This window comes from Malus domestica, chromosome 14 (assembly GCF_042453785.1).
Source record: "Malus domestica chromosome 14, GDT2T_hap1".
Lineage (NCBI taxonomy): Eukaryota > Viridiplantae > Streptophyta > Magnoliopsida > Rosales > Rosaceae > Malus > Malus domestica.
This window is the reverse complement of record NC_091674.1, coordinates 2,606,786-2,632,726: the sequence shown is the minus strand read 5'-3', so window position 1 is coordinate 2,632,726 and position 25,941 is coordinate 2,606,786. Positions and strand designations below refer to the sequence as shown.

Sequence of the window (25,941 nt, the reverse complement as noted above, 5' to 3'; positions counted from 1 at the left end):
ATGAGTATAACTGTTTAACCATGAAATTTAAATGGGTGGTTATGGGTATTACCCACGGTGATAACGGGTATCCGTCGGTTTTGGGTATTACACGCAATTATAACGGATATCCATTTACCTATTTAATTTAATATATGAAATTAAAAAATTAAAATTAAAAACCTTAAATTTTCAATCTCTCCGTCAGACTCGGAGTCTCAAACGCCCCGTCCCTCGCTCATTTCTTCCTCCTCGTTACCCTTTCTCTCATCTCCGCCGCTCATCTATCTCTCCTCGTCGCCCTTTCTCTCATCACCGCCGCACTCTCTGTCATTTACACCGCTTATCTCTCTCTCCTCGCCGCTCATCTCTCTCTCATCGCCCCTCAAGGTTAAGTGTACCTTTGTTGGATTCATGCTAATTGGTATCGATGTTCCTAAATGAGATACTAATTCAATTTATACATTTCTTTTGTAGGCCTCTTTTGGTGACAACGAGTCGATGAGACATTGTGATTGAACGTGCTAAAGCATTAGTGTTCGAAAGTGTTTAGTTTCGGAATATTTTGGAGCTTTGAATCATCTAATATTCAAGATAATGACTACTTTTTGTTTTTAGAAGCTTTACTTTGTAATCATATGGATTATAATTAAAGACTTGCTTGGGTGTAGTAGAAAAATATTGTTCGTAAACTATTATTTCAATTATTGGAATTGTATGAGGACTTAAATGATTAAAATAGGGAAATGCATGCTAAAATGTACTTATAACGGTGTTTAATTGTCAGAAAACGAAAATTATGACAAATTTTGCTTTTGTAATATTCAAGTTGATAAAAAAAATGTGGACGGGTGAAAAAAAGGGTGAATGGGTAAAAAAAGGATAAACGGGTTCAAAAACGGGTAAATGGTTATGGTTAAATAGGTAAACGGTTATGGTTAAATGGGTACACGGTTATGGGTATGGTTAACCGTTTATAAACAGTTATGGATATGGGTATAACCGTTTATGCAATTACCAACGAGGAAACGGTTATGTGGGTATGAACATAAACGATTATGGGTAAATAACCGCGGTTACTCGCCCACCATAACTGTTGCCCATCCCTAGATTGAACCACAACCAAGCGGCCAGGTGGGGAGGGGCGGTCCTTGTTTTCTTGATCTTCCTGATAGACAATTGCAGCAATGGAAATGCTCTTGATTTTTAGGGGTGTATTTAATTGGGATTTTGAGAGATTTTAATTTTTTTAATGAATCTAGGGATATTCAATCAAGATTTTAAGTAATTCTTTGAAATTCAATGTGTATTCAATTATGATTTTAAATAAGTTTATAACATTCCAGGTGTATTCAATTAGAATTTGATTTTAAACAATTTGAAAAAGTTGAGGAATTATAGGGAATTGAAGAGATTTGTAGTGTAATTTAAGCATCCTCAAATCTCACATCTCCCCATGAGATTTTGAGGGAATTGAATCAAAATTTTACATGAAATCTCTACAAATCAATTAAACTCCATGAAAATCCGTAGATTTATAAATTCATTAAAATCTCTCACTCCCAATTGAATACACCCCCCGCTCTTCATTTAGCTTCCTTATAAAATTAGATATTTCCGACAAACAAACGATCACGTTTCTCCAAGTCCTGAGCAGTCACGACCTTTTTCAATTTCCTTATAGCCTTAGATTGCCGAGGATGATAAACTACAACCATTTTCTCCAAATTCTGAGCATACTTCAGCATATACCATGCTAACTCAAATCCATTAGATCCACCATAATGCTCTATGGTCACATCCTTAAGACATTCTCCAAACCTAGGCTATTTGCTAAATTTTCTCCCAAAATTTTCCCCCAAACACTACCCAACCCAAGCTAAGACATTGGGCTAAAAGTCAAATGCTAAAGCTGGGCCAAAATCCCCCCAAACACGCGTGGACTCGTAGCAAATTGGGCCAGTCTTGGCTCGCTCACTCACGGACGCGCCCCATGCAGGCTGCTTGCAATCACGTCTTGACAACGTCGGGGCCCACTGTCAAGGCCATGTCGGCCACTTCCCCGAGCCCAACGGCTCTTTTCTGCATCCAACAGTTCAGATTCAAATTTCATTTTTAAAAAATATGTTATTTTAAAATACATGAAATCCAACGGCTGAGATCGAATATAATTAAATCTAACGGTAAAAAAAAATCTAACGGCCCACGGCTAAAATAATTAAAAAAAATTATTTAACTCAACTAATATTGGACCTGTGTTTATAGAGGATGATTGATGAACGGTTGGTGAAAGTTGAAAGATTGGTGAAAGTTGAAGGCTTGTTTTGTGAAAAATTTAGTGATTTTTCAATTTTTATCGGAATTTAATATTTTTTTTTAGATTAAAATGTTCATACAATTAATTTACGATAGTCTACATATTTATTTTTTATTTGTTTAAAAAATTGATTTAAGAAAAAAAATTAGCCTAAGTTCATTCTTTAATAATCCCGGGCTAAAATTTTAGACAAGAAGGGTTGGAGCAGAAAAATTGTTTATGGGCTAAAAGCCAAATTTTCCGGGCTAAAAAAATTTGGCTTTTAGCCCAAGGGTTGGAGATAGTCTAAGATGATCGAAAAAAGCAAGGTTTTGCAACTTCCAGTATCCCATATTAAACCCAGATGTCTGGAAAGGCAAGAACACAAGAAGAAAATCATTTGAAAGTTCGAAAACAAGCACACACAAAGTTTGGGCTTTCATGTGAGATTTTTGAGCCCCAATAATTACTATTTGAAAATTTTAAATTTTAATATTTATGTGGGTAAATCGCCAAAATGGTCCCTGAGATTTGTATAACTCATCACTTTGGTCCCTGAGATTCCAAATCGATAAAGTGGTCCCTGAGATTGTCTACCATCCATCATTTTGGTCATTCCGTTAAAAACTCCAATAAGTGTCCCGGAGCTTTTGTTCGGAAGTTTGGACAATTTTCAAAGCTTTGTAACTCAATCGTTTCTTAACCAAATTCGACCCATAATATATCAAAATGAGGATAGGAAAGTGTAGAATATAAGATTATACCTATTTCAAAGCCCAATGGTTGCAGGAGATGGCCGAAAAATAGTGTCAAAGTTGACTGGTCCAAGTGAAAACTTGAAAACTGGTCGGAAACTGGGTAAACTTTAAACGTTCATAACTTCTTCAATACTCAATGAAATCAAGTGATTCAAAAATGAAAATCATATTTCTCAATGAGAAGAAGATAATGGTACCTTTTTGGATGGCTAAATAACCGTGGTTTGGCCAGAAAACGGCTTGAAAGTAGCTAATTCGAGACCAAGATAGCCACTTTCGAGCTGTTTTCCGGCCAAACCACGTCGATTTAGCCATAAAAAAGGTACCATTCTCTTTTTCTCATCGATAAGTATGATTTTCGTTTTTGAATCACTTGATTTCGTTTAGTATTGAAGAAGTTGTGAACGTTTAAAGTTTACCCAGTTTCCGGCGAGTTTTTAAGTTTTCACTCGGACCAGTCAACTTTGAGGCTATTTTCCGGCCATCTCCGGCAACCATTGGGCCTCAAAATAGATATTATCTTATTCTACACTTTCCTATCTTCATTTTGATATATTATGGGTCGAATTTGGTTAAGAAACGATTAAGTTACGAGACTTTGAAAATTGCCCAAACTTCCGGCCAAGAGCTCCGAGATACTTAACGGAGTTTTTAAATGAATGACCAAAATGATGGATGGTGGACAATCTCAGGGATCACTTTTATCGATTTGGATCTCAGGGACCAAAGTGATGAGTTATGCAAATCTCATGGACCATTTTGGCGATTTACCCTATTTATGTTTATCTAATATACAAATGGGGGTAAGGCTAGCCGACATTCACCTCTCCCAGACCCTGCGTAAAGCGGGAGCCTTGTGCACTGGGTACGACGACCTTTTTAATATACAAATCTTGAAATCCAATTTCATCCGTCGGTAGATATACCAATCTTGAAAATTAAATTCATCCGACAATGATAAATAGGTTGATGAGTATCACCATTATTTGAAGGTGGTGAGCAAAAATATTCCCTATTTATTCATTTAGGAAGAGCAAGAATCAAATCTTATAATGCCTCAAATCGTTTTATCAAACGCAAATTATCAAACAACAAAATTAGCCAATGAACACACAACACATTTTACCCAAAACTACTAGTTCAGTTCAGCTAATACACACAGTACACAAGTACACAAAGAAGAAACAGATTAAGGATTACAATGTCCTTCAAAATTCATTGACGAATCGAGTCGATAGAACAAGGCCCCCGCAGCATTTGGGCAAACGACCAAAATGCAGGGGTACCTTGTTTTCTTGTCCCTCTTTGTCGATCTTCCTCAAAGACAAATGCGGCGTTTGAAACCCTCTTGCTTTCATTTAACTCCCTTATAGCATTAGATTGCTCAGCAGAATGAATGATTTCCAGTTTGTTCAAGTTCTGAGCATGCTCGAGGATATACCTTGCTAGCTCAAATCCATTGGACCCACTGCAAAGCTCAATGGACACCACCTTAACCTGATTAATAAAAGCAAGTTTTTGCGATTTCCAGTATGCCATACCAAACCCAGATGACTGAAAAAGGCAACACAGCGCGTGACAAAAAAATCAGCTAAAAAGTTGCTGAAAATTAAGAAAACACAGATGGAAAAATGCATTGAGAGTGCGGACCTATTACTTACTTTATATTCAGGGGAGAAGGAGAATTGGTCAGTCTTCAGGTACAAAGTGTTCAGTTTAGGCATTCCACTTAAAAGAGAGACCATTGCCGGAACCAGATTATCGAACAAGCACTCTATATGCATTTGCAGATAACTAATCTCGGTACCAAATAGTGCTGCTAGTGCTATGGAACCTTCTTTTAACAGTTTCTGCAATGTTATAAAGACAAAAACCAAACAGAAAGATGAAGAGAACCCAAAATTATGTAAGAAACAGTTATCTAGTTTTTGCAAAAATAGAAAACAAATAAAATCATAAGTTTGAAGAGTGTTGTGTCTTCACCATGGTGATCTTTTTGTGTAGAATGAGAACTTTAACGCCGCGCATGCTGTGAAGAACCTTATGTATGATGCCGAAATCTATTCCAGATTCAGGCTGTAAAGAAAGCTCAGCTTTCTCTAAACACATCAACTTCCCAAGATTTTGGTGAGAAAACAAAGTCCCCCACCAAGTTAAAGATTTAAGATTTGGAGCAGAAATATTTAGCGACGATTTTTGGTCAAAGAAGAGATTTCCCCAACGGATGTGTAAGCATTCAAGTTTCTGTCCTGATATGTTGAGATTGCAGCCAGCACTCAAACCGGGACACTCAAAAACAAATGATTCCAGAGAAGAGCTTTCGATGGTGATATTTGCTACCCCGTAAATATCTTGAAGACGGAATTCCTTAATGCATTTGCAGCAACATGTGATCCATGTGAAAAACTTCTCGTCCACAATACAGACTTCTCTCAGACTCAGGTATTTCAGGTTAGAGGACGAATCAAGGGGAGGTCCTTTAAGAACACACTTCATGCTCACTGATAGAGACGTCAAAGATTTACAAAGAAACATGAAAGATGATAATGCTAATGGTGTCTCCCTGGGTAGTGAAACATCAAGATCAAGTTCTTCAACATTACACCTTATTGCATTGTAGACCCACGCTATGATACGGAATCTCTCATCACATGCACAGTCTTTAGTGAAGCGGTTGTGAGTAACCCAACGAATATGAAAGCGTTTTATTTTATTATCTCCACGACGAAATAAATACCTGTCCAAGGAATATATCAACTGTAACCGCATATTGCAGGAGCATTTCTTCATCTTCTGGTTAGGGATTTCATTAATATTAATTTCCAACGACGGAGATGACAGATGAAATTTTCTGTATCTTTTGGACATGCATCCGAGTCGTGCCATGTCTTTCAAATCAAGGAAGGAAAAAATGTGCTGGGCAATTTCATCTGGAAGATTACTCAATCTGTCTATCATTTTACTCTCAATCGCACACACTCGTTGACCTCGAGAACTTGCACTAGCCACTAACTTATGCTCCATAGCAAGACCTAGTGTGTTTTTGCGTCTTACTTGTATGAGATCGGAGTTGGTTTCCAATTTATAGTACAAGAGCCTAAAAGGAAAGAGGAATTAAACCAAGCTAAAGCATCAATTATATATATATATATATATATATATATATATATATATTCATTTATACACAAATCCAAAACGTAAGTGAGTTTAATGCAAATCCCTGTTTATTTATGGCCTTTGGATTGAACAAAAATAAAAGGATAATTGAGGAAAAAAATAAATAGGTATGCGCTAAAGGCAAAAATGTGTGCATGCAAATCATTTCTAGACCAGAGTAGTACTCTTGATACTAGAACTTACCACTTTTAGCTACTCATACTCTAGCTAGTAGGGGGATGTGCAAGCCAAACTCGTTGGATCCTCGCCATATTCCTTGGTCTTCCAGATTTTGGATCGAATTTGACTGATTCAAAGAAAAGCACAGAGAACCCTAATTTTTTGTTGGTTTACAGTTCTTGACTGGAGAGCGGTGTTTAGATATGTGTGAGAGAAAAGCATCTGCAATCGATTTATGTCACTCCTCTCCCATAACATGTATTAGCACCTGGTTTCAGTGCCTTCTTATTGTTTCTTGATTTCTTGAAGTGTGGGAAAGAAACGTACCTGCAACTGATTTACGTCACCCCTCTCATCAAGTGTATTTTCACTGGCTTTTTGTGCGTGGTTCTCCTTGTTTCCTTTACACTCTGTTTGGATTTCCTTTACATTATGTTTGGATGAGGAAATTTAAGATTACCAATGAATTTTAAAATGATGAAATTTTATTTTCTAGAATTTATGAATTTTCTTGTTTGATTTGGACGAGGAAATCTTTTTTCACGCGGAAATTCTAAAATTCTATGTTTATAAATCTAAACAAGGGAATTGATGCATGCTAATTTATAAATTCTTGTCAAAATTTTTAGTTTAATTCCATCATCCAAACATAGTGTAAAAGGACAACATAATTTAATAAAGTATTTGTTATTTTTAAACTCATAGAAATTGGAAAATGATACCTCTTTACGTGAAATTTAAACTTGGGAATTGGAGGTCCCAAATCCCAAGTTTTTTTTTTCCACGGGAAAATTTTAAATTATTATGTTTATAAATCCAAACAAAGGAATTAATGCATGTCAATTTATAGATTCTGACTTTTGTCAAAATTCTAAGTTTAACTCCCTCATCCAAACATAGTGTTACTCTTTTCTCGAAGTGTGGGAGTGAAACTTACATGCAACCAATTCACGTCACCCATCTCACATCATGTGTATTTGCACTGCTTTTTGTGTGTGTTTCTCGTTGTTTCCTTCACTATTTTCTCGATTTGTGGGAGTGAAACATACCTAAACTGATTACGCCACCCCTCTCTCATCACGAGAATAGACATTTAGTTTTTGTGTGTGGTTCTCGTTTCCTTTTACTATTTTCTCGAAGTGTGGGTGTGAAACGTACCTACAACATATTTATGTCATCTCTCTCATCACTTTGGTTTTGATGCATGGTTGTCGTTTTTTCCTTTATTGTTTTCTTGAAGTATGGGCATGAAACATAAGAAATACGTTGAATACTTTGTGACTTTATTCATCATCTAGAGTTTACAATATATAGGCACACATGCCTATTCTACAAGGAAAGTAATATGCATTACAAGGAAGGTAATCTGCAAAAGATAGGGAAACTAAATCTTAATCCTACCAAATATAAGACTCCTATAATCTTTATAGTAAATTCAACACTCCCTCTCAAGTTGGCTCGTAGATATCACACATGCCCAACTTGATAAGTGACTCCTGAAACACTTCACTAAATACTCCATGAGTAAGAACATCAGCTAGTTGCTCCCCTGAATTCACAAACAATATAGACATAATATTCCTTTCGAGATTCTCCTTAACAAAGTGTTATCAACCTCCACATGATTTGTTTTATCATGTTGTACCAGATCATCTATTATTTCCTTTACGGATTTATTGTCACAATATAACTTCAAAGCTTCCTTTGGTTCGAAACCAATACAAATTAAAAGTTTACATAACTAAAGAAGTTTACATATTCCTTGTGTCGTACCCTATACTCAACCTCGACAAAAGACTTTGACACTGACACGTCCCGATCCCGATATTCCCCGAACACCAGGATAGGCACATGCTAGCCGACACTTAAGGGTGACGAAAGCCATTTATTGAATGCAAATACTGAGAACAAGGAATAAGTAAGACTTATAAATATAAAAGAATAATGAATATGCATTTAAGGAACATATTCAGAGCACACATCTAATCTAGAACACTAAAAGAATTAATATAAAAATTGAATGAACAAAGGAGTGGGTCATACACCGAGAGAACTCGAAGATGCCAATGCAAAAGTGCCTGGACGCCGGGATTGTATGCCTCGATTCTAAGTCCTGAATGGGACGCAAAACAAACATAAGTGGACCAAGTTAATATATATATATATATATATATATATACTAAAACAGTTATCAACGTACTAACCCCCTGGTTTTATGAAAACACCTATATATCATGATAAACATAGGTTTTCCGAAACCTGGCTTGTTGTGCAATGTCTCAAATCATAACTTGTATATATAATAATCACTAGTGAATGTCCGATAACTCTCCAGACCCCATGCCAGCTCCCCGTCCTTGTGCTAATAGCCAGAGGAAAAACATTTCAGGCCCTATGCTAACACCATAACCGTCGTCTGGGACGAATCGGAATTTATCCCTTCGTCCCGTAGCGGAATAGAGACCACTAGTTAAGTACAAAACCATTGAACATATATATATTGAAAAACAACTTCATAGTATAAAGTCATCCATCATCTATACTATAAAGAGGTGTTCTAAACATGTTTAAAATATCATATCGTCATCCATCAAATATTTTATAAGAACACGGGTTATAGGAAAAATAGTAGTAATTCAATCTAGCCTCAATAAGCATGTTATCTCATAAAACGTTTCATAAAACATAATCATTAAATCATGCTTTTCATGTATGCATTTCTACTATTAAAACATGCATTTTAGAAGGGGTCCATTCACAGATACTTAGCCGCCAAAGAGCCATGCAAACTAGCGGAGACAAAACGCCATAATAATTGCCCCTAAGCATATAAAGGGTCCAATTAATAAAACTCTATTATAACAATTGAATTTGGGAAAACGGACTTCGGAAACGGATTCAGAACGTCGAATTACCCTAAGAAGGGTCCTGGTTAAATTTCTTAAAAGTCAACACAGAATATTTCCCATAAAAGGTATGGGCCGGTTTAAGGTTTAGGGTTTGAAAGGGTTTAGTGGTTAAGTCCCTAGATTAAAAGGGTTTAGGCTTAGACTTTTAGGTGGGTTGGGTTTAGGGGGTTTAGAGTCACGAGCCTAAGGCCCGACTTCCAAACGGCCTAAGGGCCTTAAGCCAACAGGGTTTTGGGGTTTTAAGAGAAAAGGGCTTAGGGCCCTAACAGACACGGCCCAAGGGCCTTGGTTTTTAAACTAAAATGGTCTAGGGCTTTAACATATAAGGCCTAAAGGCCTTTAAAACCAAAAATAAATAAAACAGAAAAATAAAAAGGGTTGGGTTGGGCTCAGCAAGAATGGCCCTAAGGCCTGGGAGGTTTCTTAGGCTGGGTTTCACGTCGGAGAGGAAGGCCGAAGTTCGGCCGGAAATTAGACAGAATTTAAACGTTCATAACTTTGTCAATACTCAATGAAATCGAGTGATTCAAAAACGAAAATCATAGTTCTTGACGAGACAAAGAGAATGGTGCCTTGCACGATGTCTAACTCGCTGTTGTTTTGGCCAGAAAATGCCTTGAAAGCTACGGAGGTCGCCGGAAACTGGGTAAGATTCAAATGGATATAACTTCTTCAATACTCAACTAAATTGGGTGAAACAAGAAGGAAAGTTGTAGTACTCAACGAGAGGAAGAGATTGATACCTTGAATGCCTGCCAACTCACCGTGGTTTGGCCGGAAATTGCCTCGAAAGGGGCGGTGCTCCTTGCCGGAAAACATGGAGAAACTTTTTAAGTGTTCTCTGCACCCATCTCCCCTCCAAACCACATACAAGGGTTAAAGACATGACTAAAACCCCTAAAATGATATCACTGGAATGGTCTCGAGGCTTACTAATCGTCTGAAAGGCGAAGGACTCGCCGGAGTTCCTCTATGCTTCACTAAGACGAAGAGAGAGAAAGAGAGTTAATGCGGTGATGATGGTGGTACTGCCGTCGTTGTCGCCATGTGGGTGTATATGGGTGCGTGTGATGATTCTCGGGGAGGGAAGAAGAGAGTTGTAGAGATGGAGGGTGAGAGAGTGTGAGGTCTGAGAGGGAGAGAGATAGAAATAAGACAAAGAGAGAGGTCGGGGAGAAGGAGAGATGAGAGAGAGTGTCACGTGGCAACTAAGAAGATGGGACCGGGGATAAACAAATTAGGGGTGGGCCCCTTGGGCACACCATTTAAGACCCAAAAACCATTTTTAAAAGGAAAAAAATCCCTAAACTTAGTGAAAATACAAAAATACCCTTTTTGTTCCGTAAATCCCGGGACGGGTTGTTACAAACACCACCTTCTATTTCTTACTACGCCATGTAACAAGAGACCTCCAACAAACGTAAACTATCCATGTGTACTTGTCAATAACTTTGCTAGACCAATCTACGTCTGTAAATTCTCCAATAAACGATTGCATTACAGCATTCATGCGATCCTAATTGTGTGAGTGCATAAATTGGCTCACAACACGTACAACATGTGCAATATCATGATGAGTATGAGCTAAACAAATTAATCTCCTCACCAGTCTTTAATACCTACCCTTATCAACAAGAACATGATCATCATAAGTATCCAAGTGATGCTTCTCTACCATAGAAGTATCACCATTTTTACAGCATAAGTTACCAACTTCTTTCAACAAATCCACAACATGTTTCCGTTGAGACAAGAAACCTTTAGTTGAATAGGCGATCTCAATTCCAAGGAAAGACTTCAACTCTCCCAAATCTTTTCTCTCAAATTCGGATGCAAGATTTACCTGTAACTTATGGATTTCTTTTGAATCATGTTCGGTAATAATCATGTCATCCACATACATAATTAATTAAAGCATCAACTTGCCAAGCCTACACTTCAGGAGCAAAGTTTGATCTAAATTATTGTGGTGATACCTATATTTTCTTCATTGCTTGAGTAATCTATCAAACCAAGCAGAGGTGATTACTTGAGTTCGTATTACCCATAAAGAGACTTACACAATCGGCACACCAAAGTATTACCACTTACACCATATCTTGGTGAAAAGACCATATACACATACTCTTCCAAGTTCCCATGAAGGAATGCATTCTTCAATCAAGTAGTTTAATAGGCCAATCAAAACGTGTACCCCTTAGCCACTATCATTGCTTTGTACCTATCCACAAATTCATCGGCATTGTACTTGATTATAAACAGTCAGCAGCACCCAATCAGTTTATTCCCCATTGGTAGCTGCACTATCTCCCAGCTTTTATTGTTTTTGAAAAGTGGACATCTATTCATCCATAGCTTGTATCCACTTAGGGTCTCTTATGACTTCTTCAACCTAAGTGGAATTCTATTTGATTCAATGTGATTTACCAATGCCCTCTGTTATGGTGAACAGTTCTCACATGATATGTAATTAGCAATTGGATACTTCACATTTCTTTTTAGAGAGAACATGTCAGGTGACGCACCGCGATTTTGTCTTGCTGGCAATTTATACATACTCACAACAATATTAGAATTAGTTGTATACTTACCTATTGGATATTCAGAGGAGATGGAACGAACATGCACTACATGATCAGAGACACCAACTAATAAGGAACGATATCAAACTCTTTGTTGGAAGGTTAATATACTTAGTTCACACAAGACCATGTATTGCATATATTGAAGTGTTATTAGTCATTTTATGCATGCTCCTAGTATTGATCATAGGAATGCTGTGGATCACATATTGAGATCTTTGAAGTCTGCACCGGATATAGGTCCTATGTTTGCCAAGTATGGATCTAAATGTTACTAGGTATATACCAATTTTGATTGAGCCGGATGCATCACTGATTGATGTTCCACTTAGGTTATTTCACCTTCGGTCGGGGTAATCTAGTTACTTGGTGAAGTAAGAAACAAAACATGTCGAAGTGTATAGTTATTTTATCAAAGAAAAATTGGAAAAAAGATTGATCTGATACCTTTTTAAATTCTGAAGATCAATTGGCATATGTTCTCACTAAAGCTGTCTCAAGTCTGAGTGTTTCACATAGTTCGCTTAGAAAGTTGGGCATGAGTGATATCCATTCACCAACTTGAGGGAAGTGTTGGAGTGACTAAACCTAGTGTACTCTTGTTCTCCACACTTTATGGTGTGTAGAGGCGGACTCCTATAGTGTAGTGGGGAAGCTTCGTGTAATTAATTTCTTAGGTTGTATAGTACACTAGTATGTTCATATAATCCTCCTTACGGAGAAGAAATGTAATCAGAAAATTCATACATATTCTACCAAATGCTTACTATCCTATTAATTATCGTCAGATTAGTGTAAATTTCGAGATTTGTGTAAGAGATAGATTAAGTCAAACTCATCTAACAGTAATCAATTAATTGGGTGGTGAGATTATCACTTTATGTGTTGAGCAAATATATTTCTAACAAGAAGAGCTACTGTACCAAAATAAAAGCCGCTTCAGCAACCACAAGAGCTAGAAAAGCAAAAATAAAAAAGCTATATGCCTCGTGCAAGGAATTTATAGCTCAGTTTGCTAAGATCATAACCATGATTCCCCATCCCCACCACAATATCACTTGTATCAAAACAAACTAAACCTTCATATTTTAACATATTGCATTTGCATATTAAAGCTGGTGCTCTAAGAGTAGACACAAAAAAACCTCTTGTAACGAGCAGCCTTCTTCCTCTTTGCTTCACCTCCCTCTTGTTAGATCTTTCTGAAAGACAATTGTCGCATTGGAGATCTTCTTGCTTTTCTTTAATGTTCTTCGCACATGCGATTGTTGGGGCGAATGAACAATCACCATTTTCCTCAAGTTCTGAGCATGCTCTAGTATATACCTCGATAACTCGATTCCATTAGACCCACTGGGAAGTTCTATAGTCACCTCCTCAAGTTCAGAAACAAAAGTAGGGTTTTCTAATTTCCAACGCTCTACATCAAACCCGGAGGACTGGAAAGGCAATGAACAACAGGCAGATTAATTGAGAATTTCTCCAAAACTGATATAACGAAAGGAAAACTAATTCATTCTTTAACCATGATCAACAAGACCAGATTCCAGACAAGTCAAATGGAGAGGTGTACGGAGAGATACGCAGATCCTTTACTACTTACTTCAGTTTTCGAATGGAGGAAGATTCTGTCAGTATTTATGTGCAAAGTACTCAAATTTGGCATTGTTTTAAACAGACAGATCATTGCCAGGACTAGGTCATCAAGCAAGCTCCCAATATCAATACGTAAATAACGAACATTATCTAAAGGTCTTGGCATAGAACCTTCCTTGGTACAAGCAAAAACCTAAATGACAAAAAAGGAAGAGAACCCTGTAAGAACAGTAATGAAAACTATATGCGATAGAATACCAAAACTGAGTGATGGAAATCATAAGTTGGCCAAAAGATAAACGCATCAGAACAGTAACAAAAATTGTATGCGAATAATCACCAATACAACATATGCAAAGTATTATCTTTAGACTGACTAGCAGTATTCAGAGAAATACGAATTTTCAATCTGGCTTATGTGATTAGTAACGCAAAAGCAATTACATCTTTCAACGTTCAACCATTTCTGATAAATTAATCTTGTTTTTCAAACGAGGAAAGATTACAATCTAATAATAGTGGATTGCAAAGTATCTAGTTTTCACCGAAACAAAGAGAAACAACGCAAATAGATCAATTCAGTTTTACTATAGTGTCTCTTTACCTTGAGGCTCTCTGCATTTAGAATAAGAACTTCGACCCTGCATATACTGCAGAGAAACTCGGACACAATGCCAAACTCATATGCTCCATTCTTCAGAAAAAAAAGGTCGGCTTTCTCTAAACGAATGAATTCCCCCAGATTTTGCTGGATCAATAATCTCCCTATCCATTTCATACTTGTAAGATTTGGAGCAAGAATATTTATCGATTTTCTGTGTGGAATAGATTTAATGTCAATAACTAGGTCTACAAGTTTCTCAGCTGCAATGCTTAGTTGGCACTGCTCCGTCAAAGAGTGATTGACAAAACTAAATGATAACAAAGACGAGCTTTCGATGGTAATATTTTGCACCCCAGACACTTGTTCGAGACATAATTCCTTGATGCAATTGCAGTAACATGAAAACCACTTGAAAAACCCCTCATCTGCGATTTTAACATTTCTCAACTTCAAGCATTCAAGATTAGAGAAAGAAGCTGAGGAGGGCTCTTTAAAAACCATAAGCTTCATGTCCACCATTAGAGACCTCAAAGATCGACAAAGAAAGACGCAAGATGGAAATGGAGTCAGTGTCATCCTAAATGAACCACACTCAAGATCAAGTACTTCAACGTTACACTTTACCGCATTGTGGATCCACGTAATCACTCGAAATTTCTCCTCTTCATAGGAAAATTCCTTCACCAAAAAGTAATCAATATCCCAAACCAAACGAAACTTTTGTAACTTTTCATCCCCACGACGAACCAAGAACCTATCCAAAGAACTCAACAACATTAACCGCTTACTGGACGTTGACAGATCCCTATGACAAAGTTCATCAAAATTCAACGACGGAGTTGACAGACAGAGTTCTTTGCATCTTTTGGATGCACTGCCAAAACAGGCTAGGTCACTTATACTGAGGAAAGAGAGAATGTGATGAACAACTTCGTCCGAAAGATCGTTAAATCTGTCAACCCTAAGCCACTGTCTCCCATCCATCTTTTTCTATCTTTTTCTTCAGTATGACGCCAACTCGAACCCCAAACCCTAAACCCTAAACTACACGTTCTATCAGAAACCAAGCCCACTTACGTCTTTCTTCTATTCCCACTTTCTAATCAAACCTCCTCTTCACAATCGATCATTCCTGGCACGATGGGATAACAAAACAAAAGATCGATTTTTCTGAACCAAAATAAAGATAAGTAGTAATAGTAGTCTTGATATTAAAACGTACCATTCACGCAACCCAAGAAAATTCGAGCATACCCTCCTCTTCCTGGCCAAACAAAGAACCCTAATTTTTGTTAATTTGGGGTTTGACCAAAAACATCAGTGCGATTGTATACGAAAGAAAAAACACAAAATTTGTTAATTTGGGGATATTCTACGGGTTTCAATTGGGTCACGTTTGAACCATAAAAAAATTGCCCTTGGGCCAACCCTCAAAGTCTCTCAACTTTTTCGGACCAAACCACCGATTATTGCTAGTCTTTCAATTTTACCGCAGGTCCAACACCAATCATGTTTATGTACCATGTGGAAGCTCGATTCCTCAAAAAAAAAAAAAAAAAAAAAAACAACGGACACTGATAATTATTACAGTTGAAACATTTAATTGGAATCATTGATTTTATTTGGTGCATTGATCTATAAATTGCGGTTGCCAAGAGATCAAAATCCTAAAATGAAATGATAACTAAGGATCCGATTGATAACCGTGTTATAACCAAGACCATTCGGAACCAAACCAATCAGGAGAGCTTGACAATGTCCACTTCTTGCAAATAGATATACAATAGACAATAGAGCAATTGCAAATAGTTTTCTGATATATTATTCTAACGCCCTTAGGAGGTATCAACTCTCCTTAACAAGAGCATTTAACCAACTAATCACGCGATTAATTACATATGTGATATGATACATGGATATAATGTAAACCAGAGGAATTTTCTTTTAGTCTGGAGGTCAGGGAGGGGTTATGTGGCTTTAAGCACGAAAACGTTGATTGGAACTGATAACCTGTACTACACAATTGGAAACATAATTTTCAGGCTACTATCATCCGGCTAGATGAAAAAGACAGTGGATCAAAGATCATCTTTGGTACTAAAACCATAACACAAGTAACAGAATAAGAAAGCCATGAATTTCAAGAAAAACGGAGTTTTTCCATTAACTTTTGAGAAACAAAAGCAATTACCATATCAATCGCCGTCAGTTGTGTGGAAGAGAGGGTGAGAGAGCAACACATTATGCATTGAAGAATAATATGGATCGGATATAACTGATCTGTGTGACAACATTTTAACTTAAACAAAAGAATTCTGTTGTAACAGCCATTCTTTCACTAGTCTCTAGGCACCCACAGTTTTTCAAAAGAAAAGAAAAACTTTACCCTGAAAATGTTTCGACTTTCGACCCATCTTCCATGAAGCCATGTTTGCCTATACCTTTTCTCTTGCTTTGACTCACGAGGTAGATGTCCTGCAGAATGTGTTTTTCTGATATTATCTTTGAGTTTGAAGTACCCAGGACCCAAAGTACCTCATCACCCTTAGCAGGTTGGGATAGAAATGCTCGGGACTTCATGGAAAACTACTGCTGATTTATCATTCCTTTCTTCTTCCCGTAGCATCAGAATAGATGTGACCATAGTGCAAAAGACCATCATATATTCATAATCCATTGGATACTGCTACCAAGTGTTCATTTAAACTACTTAAAACTCCATACAGTTCCTTTCTTTGCTCATGCCTTGTATCATAGGCTAGAAACTCATGGATCTTGTTACCCAATTGGATTGAGCTACAACCAGGAACTTTCTCTATTCCCTGCTGTCTCATTGCTAACCGATAGGTCAGCACATCTTTCCATTGTCCAATTGATGCACTCAAATTTGATATTAGAGTTAAATAGCTGGGATTCGCAGGCTCCTGCTCCATAATCCGTCTGGTTAGAGACTCTAACAGATCTCCATTTCCATGAATCTTACAGGAACCAAGTAGACTTCCCCAAATGACAGCATTTGGCTTCAAATGCATGCTTTCTAAGAACCTGACTGCTTCTTCCAACTTCCCGGCCCGACCTAAAAGATCAACCATGCAACCATAGTGCTCTATTCGGGGTTTGATATTCAACTCTTGTTCCATCTGGTTAAATATTCTTTTGCCCTCTTCCACCAACCCTCCATGAGTGCAAGCTGACAGAACAGCAATGAAAATGACATCATCTGGTTTTGTTCCTTCTAAACACATAGTATCGAAGAGAAATATGGCTTCTCTACACAACCCATTAATAGCGAGACCTGAAACCATTGTTGTCCATGTAATTATACATCTTTTAGCCATCTTTTTAAAAACTGCTTTTGCACTTTCTACATCTCCACACTTTGCAAACATGTCTATTAGTGCATTGCCCAAGGGGATAGACAAATCCAACATGTTTCTCTCAATATAGGATTCAATCCATTTTCCATGTTCTAGAGAGCCCAAGTGAGTGCATGCAGATAGTATACTGATCATAGTACTCTGATCCGGCCTGCACTTTCCGTCTATCAACATCTGGCGGAACACAAAAAGTGCTTGATCAAACATGTGGTTATGAACATAACCTGCAATCATAGCATTCCATGACACAACATTTTTAAATGGCATCTTATTGAATAAGTTCATCGCTGATTCAAGATCTCCAATAGCAGTGTACCCTGATATCATGGCCGTCCAAGAAACTACTGTTTTCTGGGGCATCTGTTCAAACAAACACTGTGCAGACTTGACATCACCCAACCGTATATACGCAGTTATCAATGAATTCCACGAAACTTCATTTCTTTCTGGCATCCTCTCAAAAACTGAATGAGCTAATTCCATATTTCCAGCTTTGGAAAGACCAGAAACAACAGAGTTCCACGTCACAATGCTCCTCTCTTGCATTGAATGAAACAATCGCATAGCAGGTTCTATCTCACCACGTGCCATGTAAGCAGCAATCATAGTATTCCATGAAATCACATCTCTTTCAGGCATTTCACCAAACACCTGGGAAGCCAAATCCAACCCCACTCCGCATTTAGCATAGAAATCCAAAAGGGTATTCTGAACAAACACACTAGAGCCAAAACCCATTTTGACAATGTCAGCATGAACCATTGTGCCATCTTCAAGGGCCACAAAAGATTCACAGCCCCTAAGAAGAGAAGTGAAAGTGAAACTGTTTGGCGCAATCCTAGACGCCTTCATTTGATTATACACTCGCAACACATCTATACGATTCTTTCCTATACAGCATTTTATCAATGTATTGTACGCGACAACATTGGGACAACAAGAACTTTGAAAAATAGAATAGGCATAATGAAGAGAACCCAGTTCTGAGGAGAGAGTGAGGAGCTTGGGAAGCAAAAAGCTAGTATGTTGGAGTCCATGGACAAAAATCTGAAGATGGGTTTGTTTCAGTTCTTTGAGAGACTTGCAGTCTTGCATGATCTTCAGCAGTATGCAGTCCATTGTGATCGTTCTTCATTCAAAAGACAATTACTCTTGTTATGCAAGCAGGGAAATCAAGAGGGAACATATTTGGTAAAATCTTCCGCTACTGTATAGTAAAGCCCTCCTCTTTTGGAGACACAGGCTTCACCAAAATAAAAAATAAAAAAAATTATCCCAGATTTCTATTTCTTTCTATCAATGATGCTTGGCCGACACCTTACATGGTGCTCAAAAACTTTCTTAATGTCTTTCTCAACCAGCAAGCTCTTGGGTGCACCAACCCCGTATGCAATCACGATCCCGCAAGCTTCAGCATCATCTGCCAAGGGAAATTGAGGTTCAAGTGTTGTGTAGTATGGCGCAAGTAAGAAGTCACATTATAAAATAGTATCAAGCTGCTCCAGAGAAGTTGAAAAAAAAAAACGGAATTACGGACTAACACCAACATTACTATGAAAGTAAGACACAGAAGTTCTAGTGATTACCTGAAGCGACGCAACATTAGTGACGCGAAACCGTCGTTCCGGCATTTATTCAAACACTTGGTCGGCACTCAGAAACTGACGAAAGAAGGAGCTCAAGACGGTAGGAGAGCAAGTGGGTATCGGTGAAAAGAGCTTGTTGTTCGCATTTCTGAATTTCTCTGCTTTCCTCTTGTACTAGAAATTAAACTCCACTGTATCTGTGTGGATGGTTCCAGTTGAAGACTTTGTATAGCAGACTTTCTTCTGAGTTTCGCGCCTTCAAATTGTCTTATATTTTTTAACGAAAATGTTTGAAAATTTTGAGTATTAACTATAAGGATAAAATAAAGGGTAAAGTGAATGGTATCAGGATTGACTTTTTAGTGTAAAAATGTGATTTTTCGTTAAAATAAACAGTACCGGAAGTTTTTCGTTAAAATTTCTTTTTTTTTATTCCTTCCTTTTGTTTTACAATAATAACCGTTCTTAATATTTGTAGAGAACTTGATACAAAATTTGCTTGTTGGTCGAAAAAAATTTCAGCGTGTGAATATAGTTTGGTACATTAAATGTAGGAAATTTTTGTCTTTTTTCCAGCAATTTGCATAATTATACTTGTGTACGGAACTGTGTGTTCTAGCACATTGAAAATTCCTTTGTTTGGTGGGCTGATAAATAGGTTATAGTCCATTATGAGTTCAAGTTCGTTGTTTGAATGTGTTAAATTGTTTTAAAAATCCTCACCTAGCGCCGTTTAGATCCCGTCTAAGCGTTAGACGGTTTGTTACTAACACGATTAATCTTTAGAGGTTTAAAAAATAAGAAAATACGGCTAGACCTGACATGTGAATAACAAGAATATATGTTATGTTTTTCTTTTCCACATGATGTTGCGTTATTATTATTGTAGACTATGGGTGTACATATTTTCCATATTTTACTTTGCTTGATACATTAAAACATGATTAAAGAGACCATGATTTGGTAATGACATCATCACGTTACAAGCAGACTTTATGTTTTTGTATGTACATATTGTTCATCTTTTATTTGGATCAATGTATCAAAACACACACCAGATTTGATTATGGTAACTTGAAAAAATGTGTCATACGAGGTGTAATTAAACATTAACACATATTTTTCGCCTGAACATTTATTAAACATATATGTATGTATAATCGAGAAGTAATTAATTATTTATTCATATATCGTGTTATTTTTTTTCTTAATTTCCCCAGGAGGTCTCACAATCATGTTTACTAAAATATCCGCACTCCCCGTGTCTCCAGTCATCAGGTCCACATCTGGGGTTATTACAATCTAATAGGCACGAACACACCAACCACGAGCACCGCCCCGTGACGTAACCACCGCCTCCTCGCCGCTCTCCGTGCATTTTTTTGCATTTTTCTTTGCACAAGCGGTTGTCCTTTTCGGTGTAACAAAGACTCCAGAAAGGATGGGGACCTATACCCGTATGACACATGTCACATAATCTTCCTGCCACCCTATTTGCTGCACTCAAATTCAACCAAAAGAAATTATCAGCATTAACAATTTTAACGACATATCAAACTCATCGTACACGTATAAAAAGAACACACACAAAATAAAAAGACCTCCTCGTAACAAGTGGGAACCAAATGATATTTAACATGAAAAAGAACACACACAAAATAAAAGGGGTGTGTTATCCACACACCTCGTTTTACTTCTCTCACACATTCCTTGATAATTTATGTTCATTGATCTTCTACAATTTATCCAATCCGACGGTCGAAAATTAAAAAAGTGTGTGAGAAGTAAAATGGAATGTGTGGATATCACATTCCAAAATAAAATTTATTGATTTGTACGATGGAGTGGGATTTACAAAGATGTCCCATAAGAAACGTTGTTTTCAATTGAAACTCCTTTAAATGGTGAAGAAACTTCTCTTCTTTACCGTAGTAAAAGTTCTTTTGTTTTCATGTTTTATCTTCACTAGTCTACAGAAACACAAAATAAAAAATAAAAACATTGAAATGAGATAGACTTACGTGAAGTTGAGAAAAGCAACAATAAAAACACGAATCCAAAGAGTCTTGTATTCATGGCTACGTGACTATTTTGCTTCATGTTTTTACCTTCGATCCTTGGCTAGCTCTACATGCTTCTACTCTTTTCCCCCCTTTTTAAAGTAATTCTCCTCTTCAAGTGGAAGAAGTGCGTTAAATTATTATGACAAAGTGTGTTAAATTTAAGTGATTATAGTAAAAAGAAAGAAACATAATAACCATCGGTTAATTTAATGCAAACCCTAATAAAAATAAATTAACTAGCGCATGACAAATTGTAACAACTCAATTGTTAAATGAAATATAAACTCAAGGATAAATTACTCTCCTAGTAAAAAAAAAAATTCAGTTTCCCAAATTTTTGCTATTAAGTTGTTAATGCCTTAATGGTGAAAAACAAGTGCACTAGTCCTTCCCCGTCACCACCCAAATCCCGCGCATCCACATTAATGCCATGGTGTCCACCTACATACCCATGGTGGAAGACAATGCCCTCGCTACCAAAAATTACTATTTGTCCGACAAACGTTTGCTCGACGAATCAAATTTTGTTTCGAAAAGTAACTTTATCCAACGGAAGAAAGTAGTCAGGCAACATTGGTCAACATTTAGGGTTTGTTTAGAGTCTTTAGGCGAGGAAAGCAATTCGACAGGAAAAATTAATTTCTTCAAGCAAAATTCTGGCACCGAGGAAAAATTTGGAGCGTATTATGTCACCTATTTCTCGATGAAAACTTATGTGACATTGGCCGACACGCCATTTCATTGGCTAAACTATAAGGTTCATCGGACAAAGTGCAATGATGATCTGCCAAGGAACCTACTGACACTTTATCTGCTCAACGATGTTTTTGACGTTGTGTGACAAACCATTTAGTCAGGCAACACCCTGTTCATACAAACAGGACGTGCAACATTCTCTTTCTCTTCTCCTTTCTTTCTTTCTTTCTTTCTTTCTTTCTTTCTTTCTTTCTTTCTTTCTTTCTTTCCCTCAGTGCTGCTCTCCTCTGCCCTTTGCAAAAATATTCTCTCTCTTTTATTTGCTCAACGTTGTTTTTGACATTGTCTGACAAACCATTTCGTCAGTCAACATCATGTTCATACAAACAGGCTCGGCACCCTTCTCTTTCTCCTCTCCTTTCTTTCTTTCTTTCTTTCTTTCTTTCTTTCCCCCAGTGCTGCTCTCCTCTGCCCTTTGCAAAAACCTCCCTCCCTCCCTCCCCCCTCTCCCAATTACTTTGTTTTTTTATTTGTTAAATATTTTTTAATTGTGTAATTAATTAACTGGTCACCTATCTCTCCCTCTCCCTCTCCCAATTAATTTGTTTTTTTATTTGTTAAATATTTTTTAAATTGTGTAATTAATTAATTTTGTTTGTTGTAAGTTTGTGAATGAATTAGAATAAATTAACGAAAATGTATGTATTTATCTCTTAATTTAATTTTTTAGTAAAATTATTTATTTAATTGTGATATATATATATATATATATATATGTTGAGATTGTGAGTTATGTGAAATTTTGAATGTGTGTGTTATTGAAACAAATGTAGCTTAGGTGAATTTAATTTGTGCAACATTATCTTAGGAAATCTTGGTGTGAAATTTTGAGTTTGTGTGTTATTAAAACTGTAACCAACCACTTAGCGCTTTGGCGGGGTAGTGTCGCTTGTTGAACACTTGATGCACTTACATGATTTTTTTTTAACAAACAATATTATATATACTAAGGAGGAGGGAGTGGGCTTAGCTTCACAATTGACTAGCAATAATGTGGTTTAAATTCGTCCTTGACAAGAATCAAACCTAAGACATCTCACTTGAAAGTGGAGAGGAATACCACTAGACCATAGTACTAAGTGGTTAAATTTTGTTATTTAAACGAAGGCCGTCTCTCCCGATAGAAAAACATCCGGATGTAAACTCAAGGACTTGGAGTTAACAACTGACCTTGTATAGTTTGCAACAAAAGACCTCAAAGGTTCGCAAAGAAAAGACGAAAGACAGAACATCATTAAAACGACTAGATACCAAGCGCTATACGATGGGTGGACTTTGAAAGCAACAAGATGCAATACATTTGAGAGAACTTTCAAACGTCTAGATTCTTCGTCTGGCGAGCTCGCTTAAATTATGATAAACTATTGTCAACCAACCCTTCACTACTGTTCTCAGCCTTACACTTGCAAATGTTGGACTGAGTCAACATACTAGCCGTTACAAATAAATTTAAAAAAAAAAACACTGGACGTTACTTTTGTTGAATACGAGACATGTAAGCTGGAAATCAATTTACTCATCAACAATAAACTCATCTGGGTATCCTATATTCCTCAAAGACAACCGTGGCAATATTGGAAGCCATTTTGCTTTTCTTTACCTCTGCTATATCATTACGCCACCAAGGCGAATGAAAGATCTTCACCTTCTTCAAATTCTGAGCATGCTCGAGGATATATTTTGCAAACTGAATTCCGTTAGATGCAGCGCACAGCTCTATCGTCACCTCCTTGAGTTGATGAATAAAAGAAAGGTTTTGCAAACCCCAGTACCCCATGTCAAACCCAGAACCCTGCAGGAAAGGCAACAATCAACTTGCAAATCAATTGAAAACACACACACACACACATACACACACAGGAGAGACAAAGAGGCTACACTTTTACTTACATAAGCTTCAGGGTCCCATGACCAATGATCAGACTTTATCTCCAAAGTATTCAAATTATGTAGTCCTCCAAAAACGGAGACCATTCCTGGAACTAGGATATCATGGAAACGTCCAATATAAATGCACAAATGAAAAACATATCCTAATAGTCTTGCCGTCGAACCCCCATTGAACAGAGCCTACAAGTTATAAACACGATACCCAAATTATCAAAAGGTAAATTTACTTGATCAGGCAAAATAATCTAACAGCGTTCAAGAACAACAATTCAAACCGAAGTAGAAACATAAATATCAGTTTTTTCCTAACAGCCTTTCTAAGAAAGAATACAGGACCAAATTGTAAAATACTAGAATAAAAAAGATATAAAATATTTAAAAGAGAAGTGTCTCGTTACCATGGAGGTCTCATTGTTTAGAGTAAGAACTTTAACCCTGCTTATACTGCAAAGAACCTCAGACAAGAAGTTAAGGTCATCCGCTTCAGGCTTCAAAGAAAGTTCAGCTTTTTCTAAACACATTAGTTCCCCCAAATTCTGGCGCATCATCAAACCCCCAAACCACTTCAGATACTTAAGATTTGGAGCACGGATATTTAGTAATCTGCTGCCTGTAGGACGATCTCCCCAGTCAATACATATTTCTTCAAGTTTCTCACCTGAGATGTTGATGTGGCAGTCACCATCAACCGCGTCATCGAACATCTCAAAACTAAACGATTTCAAAGAGGAGCTTTCAATGGTGACATTGTTCATTCCATCAACATATTCAAGATGTAAATCCTTGATGCACTTACATGAACTTGAGATCCATTTAAAAAAACCCTCATCTTTTATACAAACACATCTCAACTTCAAGTACTCGAGATTAGAGGAAGAAGTGAGGGTGCTTTAAGAAGTATATGGCCCATGTTCAGGAAAAGAGACTTCAATGATCCACAAAGAAAGACAGACAACGGAAACAAAGGTCGTCTCTCCCGATCAATCAGCATCCGGATATCAACCTCAAGGACTTCGACGTTACAGCTTACAGCATTGTGGATCCATGTCATCAATCGAAAGGTCGCATCTTCAAGAAAATTACGTCGAAGGAAATCGTCATGGCGAAAATCATCCCAATAGATACGAAATCGTTGTATTTTATTAACGCCACGATGCATCCATAAGAACCTATCCAAAGAACTCAACAACGGCTTAAAGCAGGAAACCATATGTGCATCAGAAAATACATCAATATCCAATGAAGGGGTTGACAGATAAAGTTGTTTGCATCTTTTGGACACACAGCCAAAACGAGTGAGGTCTGTGATAGCAAGGAAGGAAAGAATGTGATGAGCAACTCCGTCGGGAAGATCACTAATTCTGTCTGTCATACTCTTAGCAAAAGCTCTAACTCCACGACGTTGATAACTTCCAGCTGCCATTAATTTACGATTTCCATCCATACTGATGCACTTACTGGGTTTTATACTTTTACAAGAAAATTGGGTCTTCCATTTTCTGCACTTTTACAAGGATGGTGGAAGAGTTCAGTTAACCAAATTAAATACAAATACTCAGTAAAGAGAAATCATCGGTTTTTCGCCATGGAAGCCCTTAATAACATCAGACTTTAGAGAAAAACATATGAAAGCTCAATTCTTTACAGAAAAGAAAAAAAAAAAAAACCCAATACACTTTGTAACACCAAAGGAAATTTCGCTTTTCTATAAAACTTATAGTTATCAGGGTGCTTTTTCTAATTTACTACTATCTTTCACCCATTAAAAGAAACAATTGATGGGGGTCGACAATTCAATCGAAAGATAATGCAATTTTTGCAGCACCAAAAACCCCGAAAGAGCCAAAAATAGAAACCCACTTTACCAATTCAACAACTAAGACAATTATTAGATTCATAACAGCACGTACCAGCAAGCATCTTCTTCCTTAAATTTGAAGGACCGATTCGGCACATTGGTGCCCATATCGCGCTCCGGAAGCGGGAGCACCTCGGTTCGTTTGAGGTACGGCTCGGAACCGGCTGGATCGGCCTGAAACGGCTTGAGATACGGCTGGATTTGTGAATATATGGTGTTTTGGCTAAAGTTGCAGAGGTCTAGAACCCTCGTTGACGATAGCCTAATTTCGATGATGAAACAGACGGCAGCATTTGCTTTATGGGTTTAAGTTTGGACTGAAACACCATTTTTACTCTTGGCATACTTTTT

General features: G+C 37.2%; 4 protein-coding genes across 6 annotated transcripts; all 4 read right to left on the bottom strand.

The window, feature by feature from the left end:
• Window positions 1-4,168: 4,168 nt before the first annotated feature.
• Window positions 4,169-5,919, bottom strand: LOC103424261 (putative F-box/FBD/LRR-repeat protein At4g03220). The gene is made up of 4 exons (XM_070812412.1): window positions 5,017-5,919; window positions 4,695-4,883; window positions 4,320-4,587; window positions 4,169-4,182 (listed from the first exon to the last, which is right to left on the bottom strand). The coding sequence occupies exons 1-4, from the start codon at window positions 5,917-5,919 to the stop codon at window positions 4,169-4,171; spliced, it is 1,374 nt and encodes a 457-aa protein (XP_070668513.1).
• Window positions 5,920-12,816: 6,897 nt separating this feature from the next.
• On the bottom strand, window positions 12,817-15,625 carry LOC103454021 (putative F-box/FBD/LRR-repeat protein At1g66300). Of its 2 annotated transcripts, none has more exons than XM_029093171.2 (3): window positions 14,061-15,625; window positions 13,464-13,649; window positions 12,817-13,299 (listed from the first exon to the last, which is right to left on the bottom strand). In XM_029093171.2, the coding sequence occupies exons 1-3, from the start codon at window positions 15,042-15,044 to the stop codon at window positions 13,039-13,041; spliced, it is 1,431 nt and encodes a 476-aa protein (XP_028949004.2). In that variant the 5' UTR covers window positions 15,045-15,625; the 3' UTR covers window positions 12,817-13,038. The 2 variants fall into 2 exon arrangements, with proteins under 2 accessions (XP_028949004.2, XP_070668435.1); XM_070812334.1 differs by having other exon boundaries at window positions 12,817-13,649; window positions 14,061-15,192; window positions 15,283-15,410.
• A 573-nt stretch (window positions 15,626-16,198) lies between these two features.
• LOC103454022 (pentatricopeptide repeat-containing protein At1g08070, chloroplastic-like) lies at window positions 16,199-19,498 on the bottom strand. Its single transcript, XM_008393610.4, has 2 exons — window positions 19,024-19,498; window positions 16,199-18,857 (listed from the first exon to the last, which is right to left on the bottom strand). Exon 2 carries the CDS (start codon window positions 18,554-18,556, stop codon window positions 16,727-16,729), a length of 1,830 nt encoding a protein of 609 aa, XP_008391832.3. The 5' UTR covers window positions 18,557-18,857; window positions 19,024-19,498; the 3' UTR covers window positions 16,199-16,726.
• Window positions 19,499-23,073: 3,575 nt separating this feature from the next.
• Window positions 23,074-25,941, bottom strand: LOC108172124 (uncharacterized). 2 transcript variants are annotated; one of them, XM_029092920.2, is made up of 4 exons: window positions 25,643-25,941; window positions 24,131-25,231; window positions 23,733-23,912; window positions 23,074-23,634 (listed from the first exon to the last, which is right to left on the bottom strand). In XM_029092920.2, exons 2-4 carry the CDS (start codon window positions 24,485-24,487, stop codon window positions 23,374-23,376), a joined length of 798 nt encoding a protein of 265 aa, XP_028948753.2. In that variant the 5' UTR covers window positions 24,488-25,231; window positions 25,643-25,941; the 3' UTR covers window positions 23,074-23,373. The 2 variants fall into 2 exon arrangements, with proteins under 2 accessions (XP_028948753.2, XP_028948754.2); XM_029092921.2 differs by having other exon boundaries at window positions 24,131-25,236; window positions 25,643-25,934.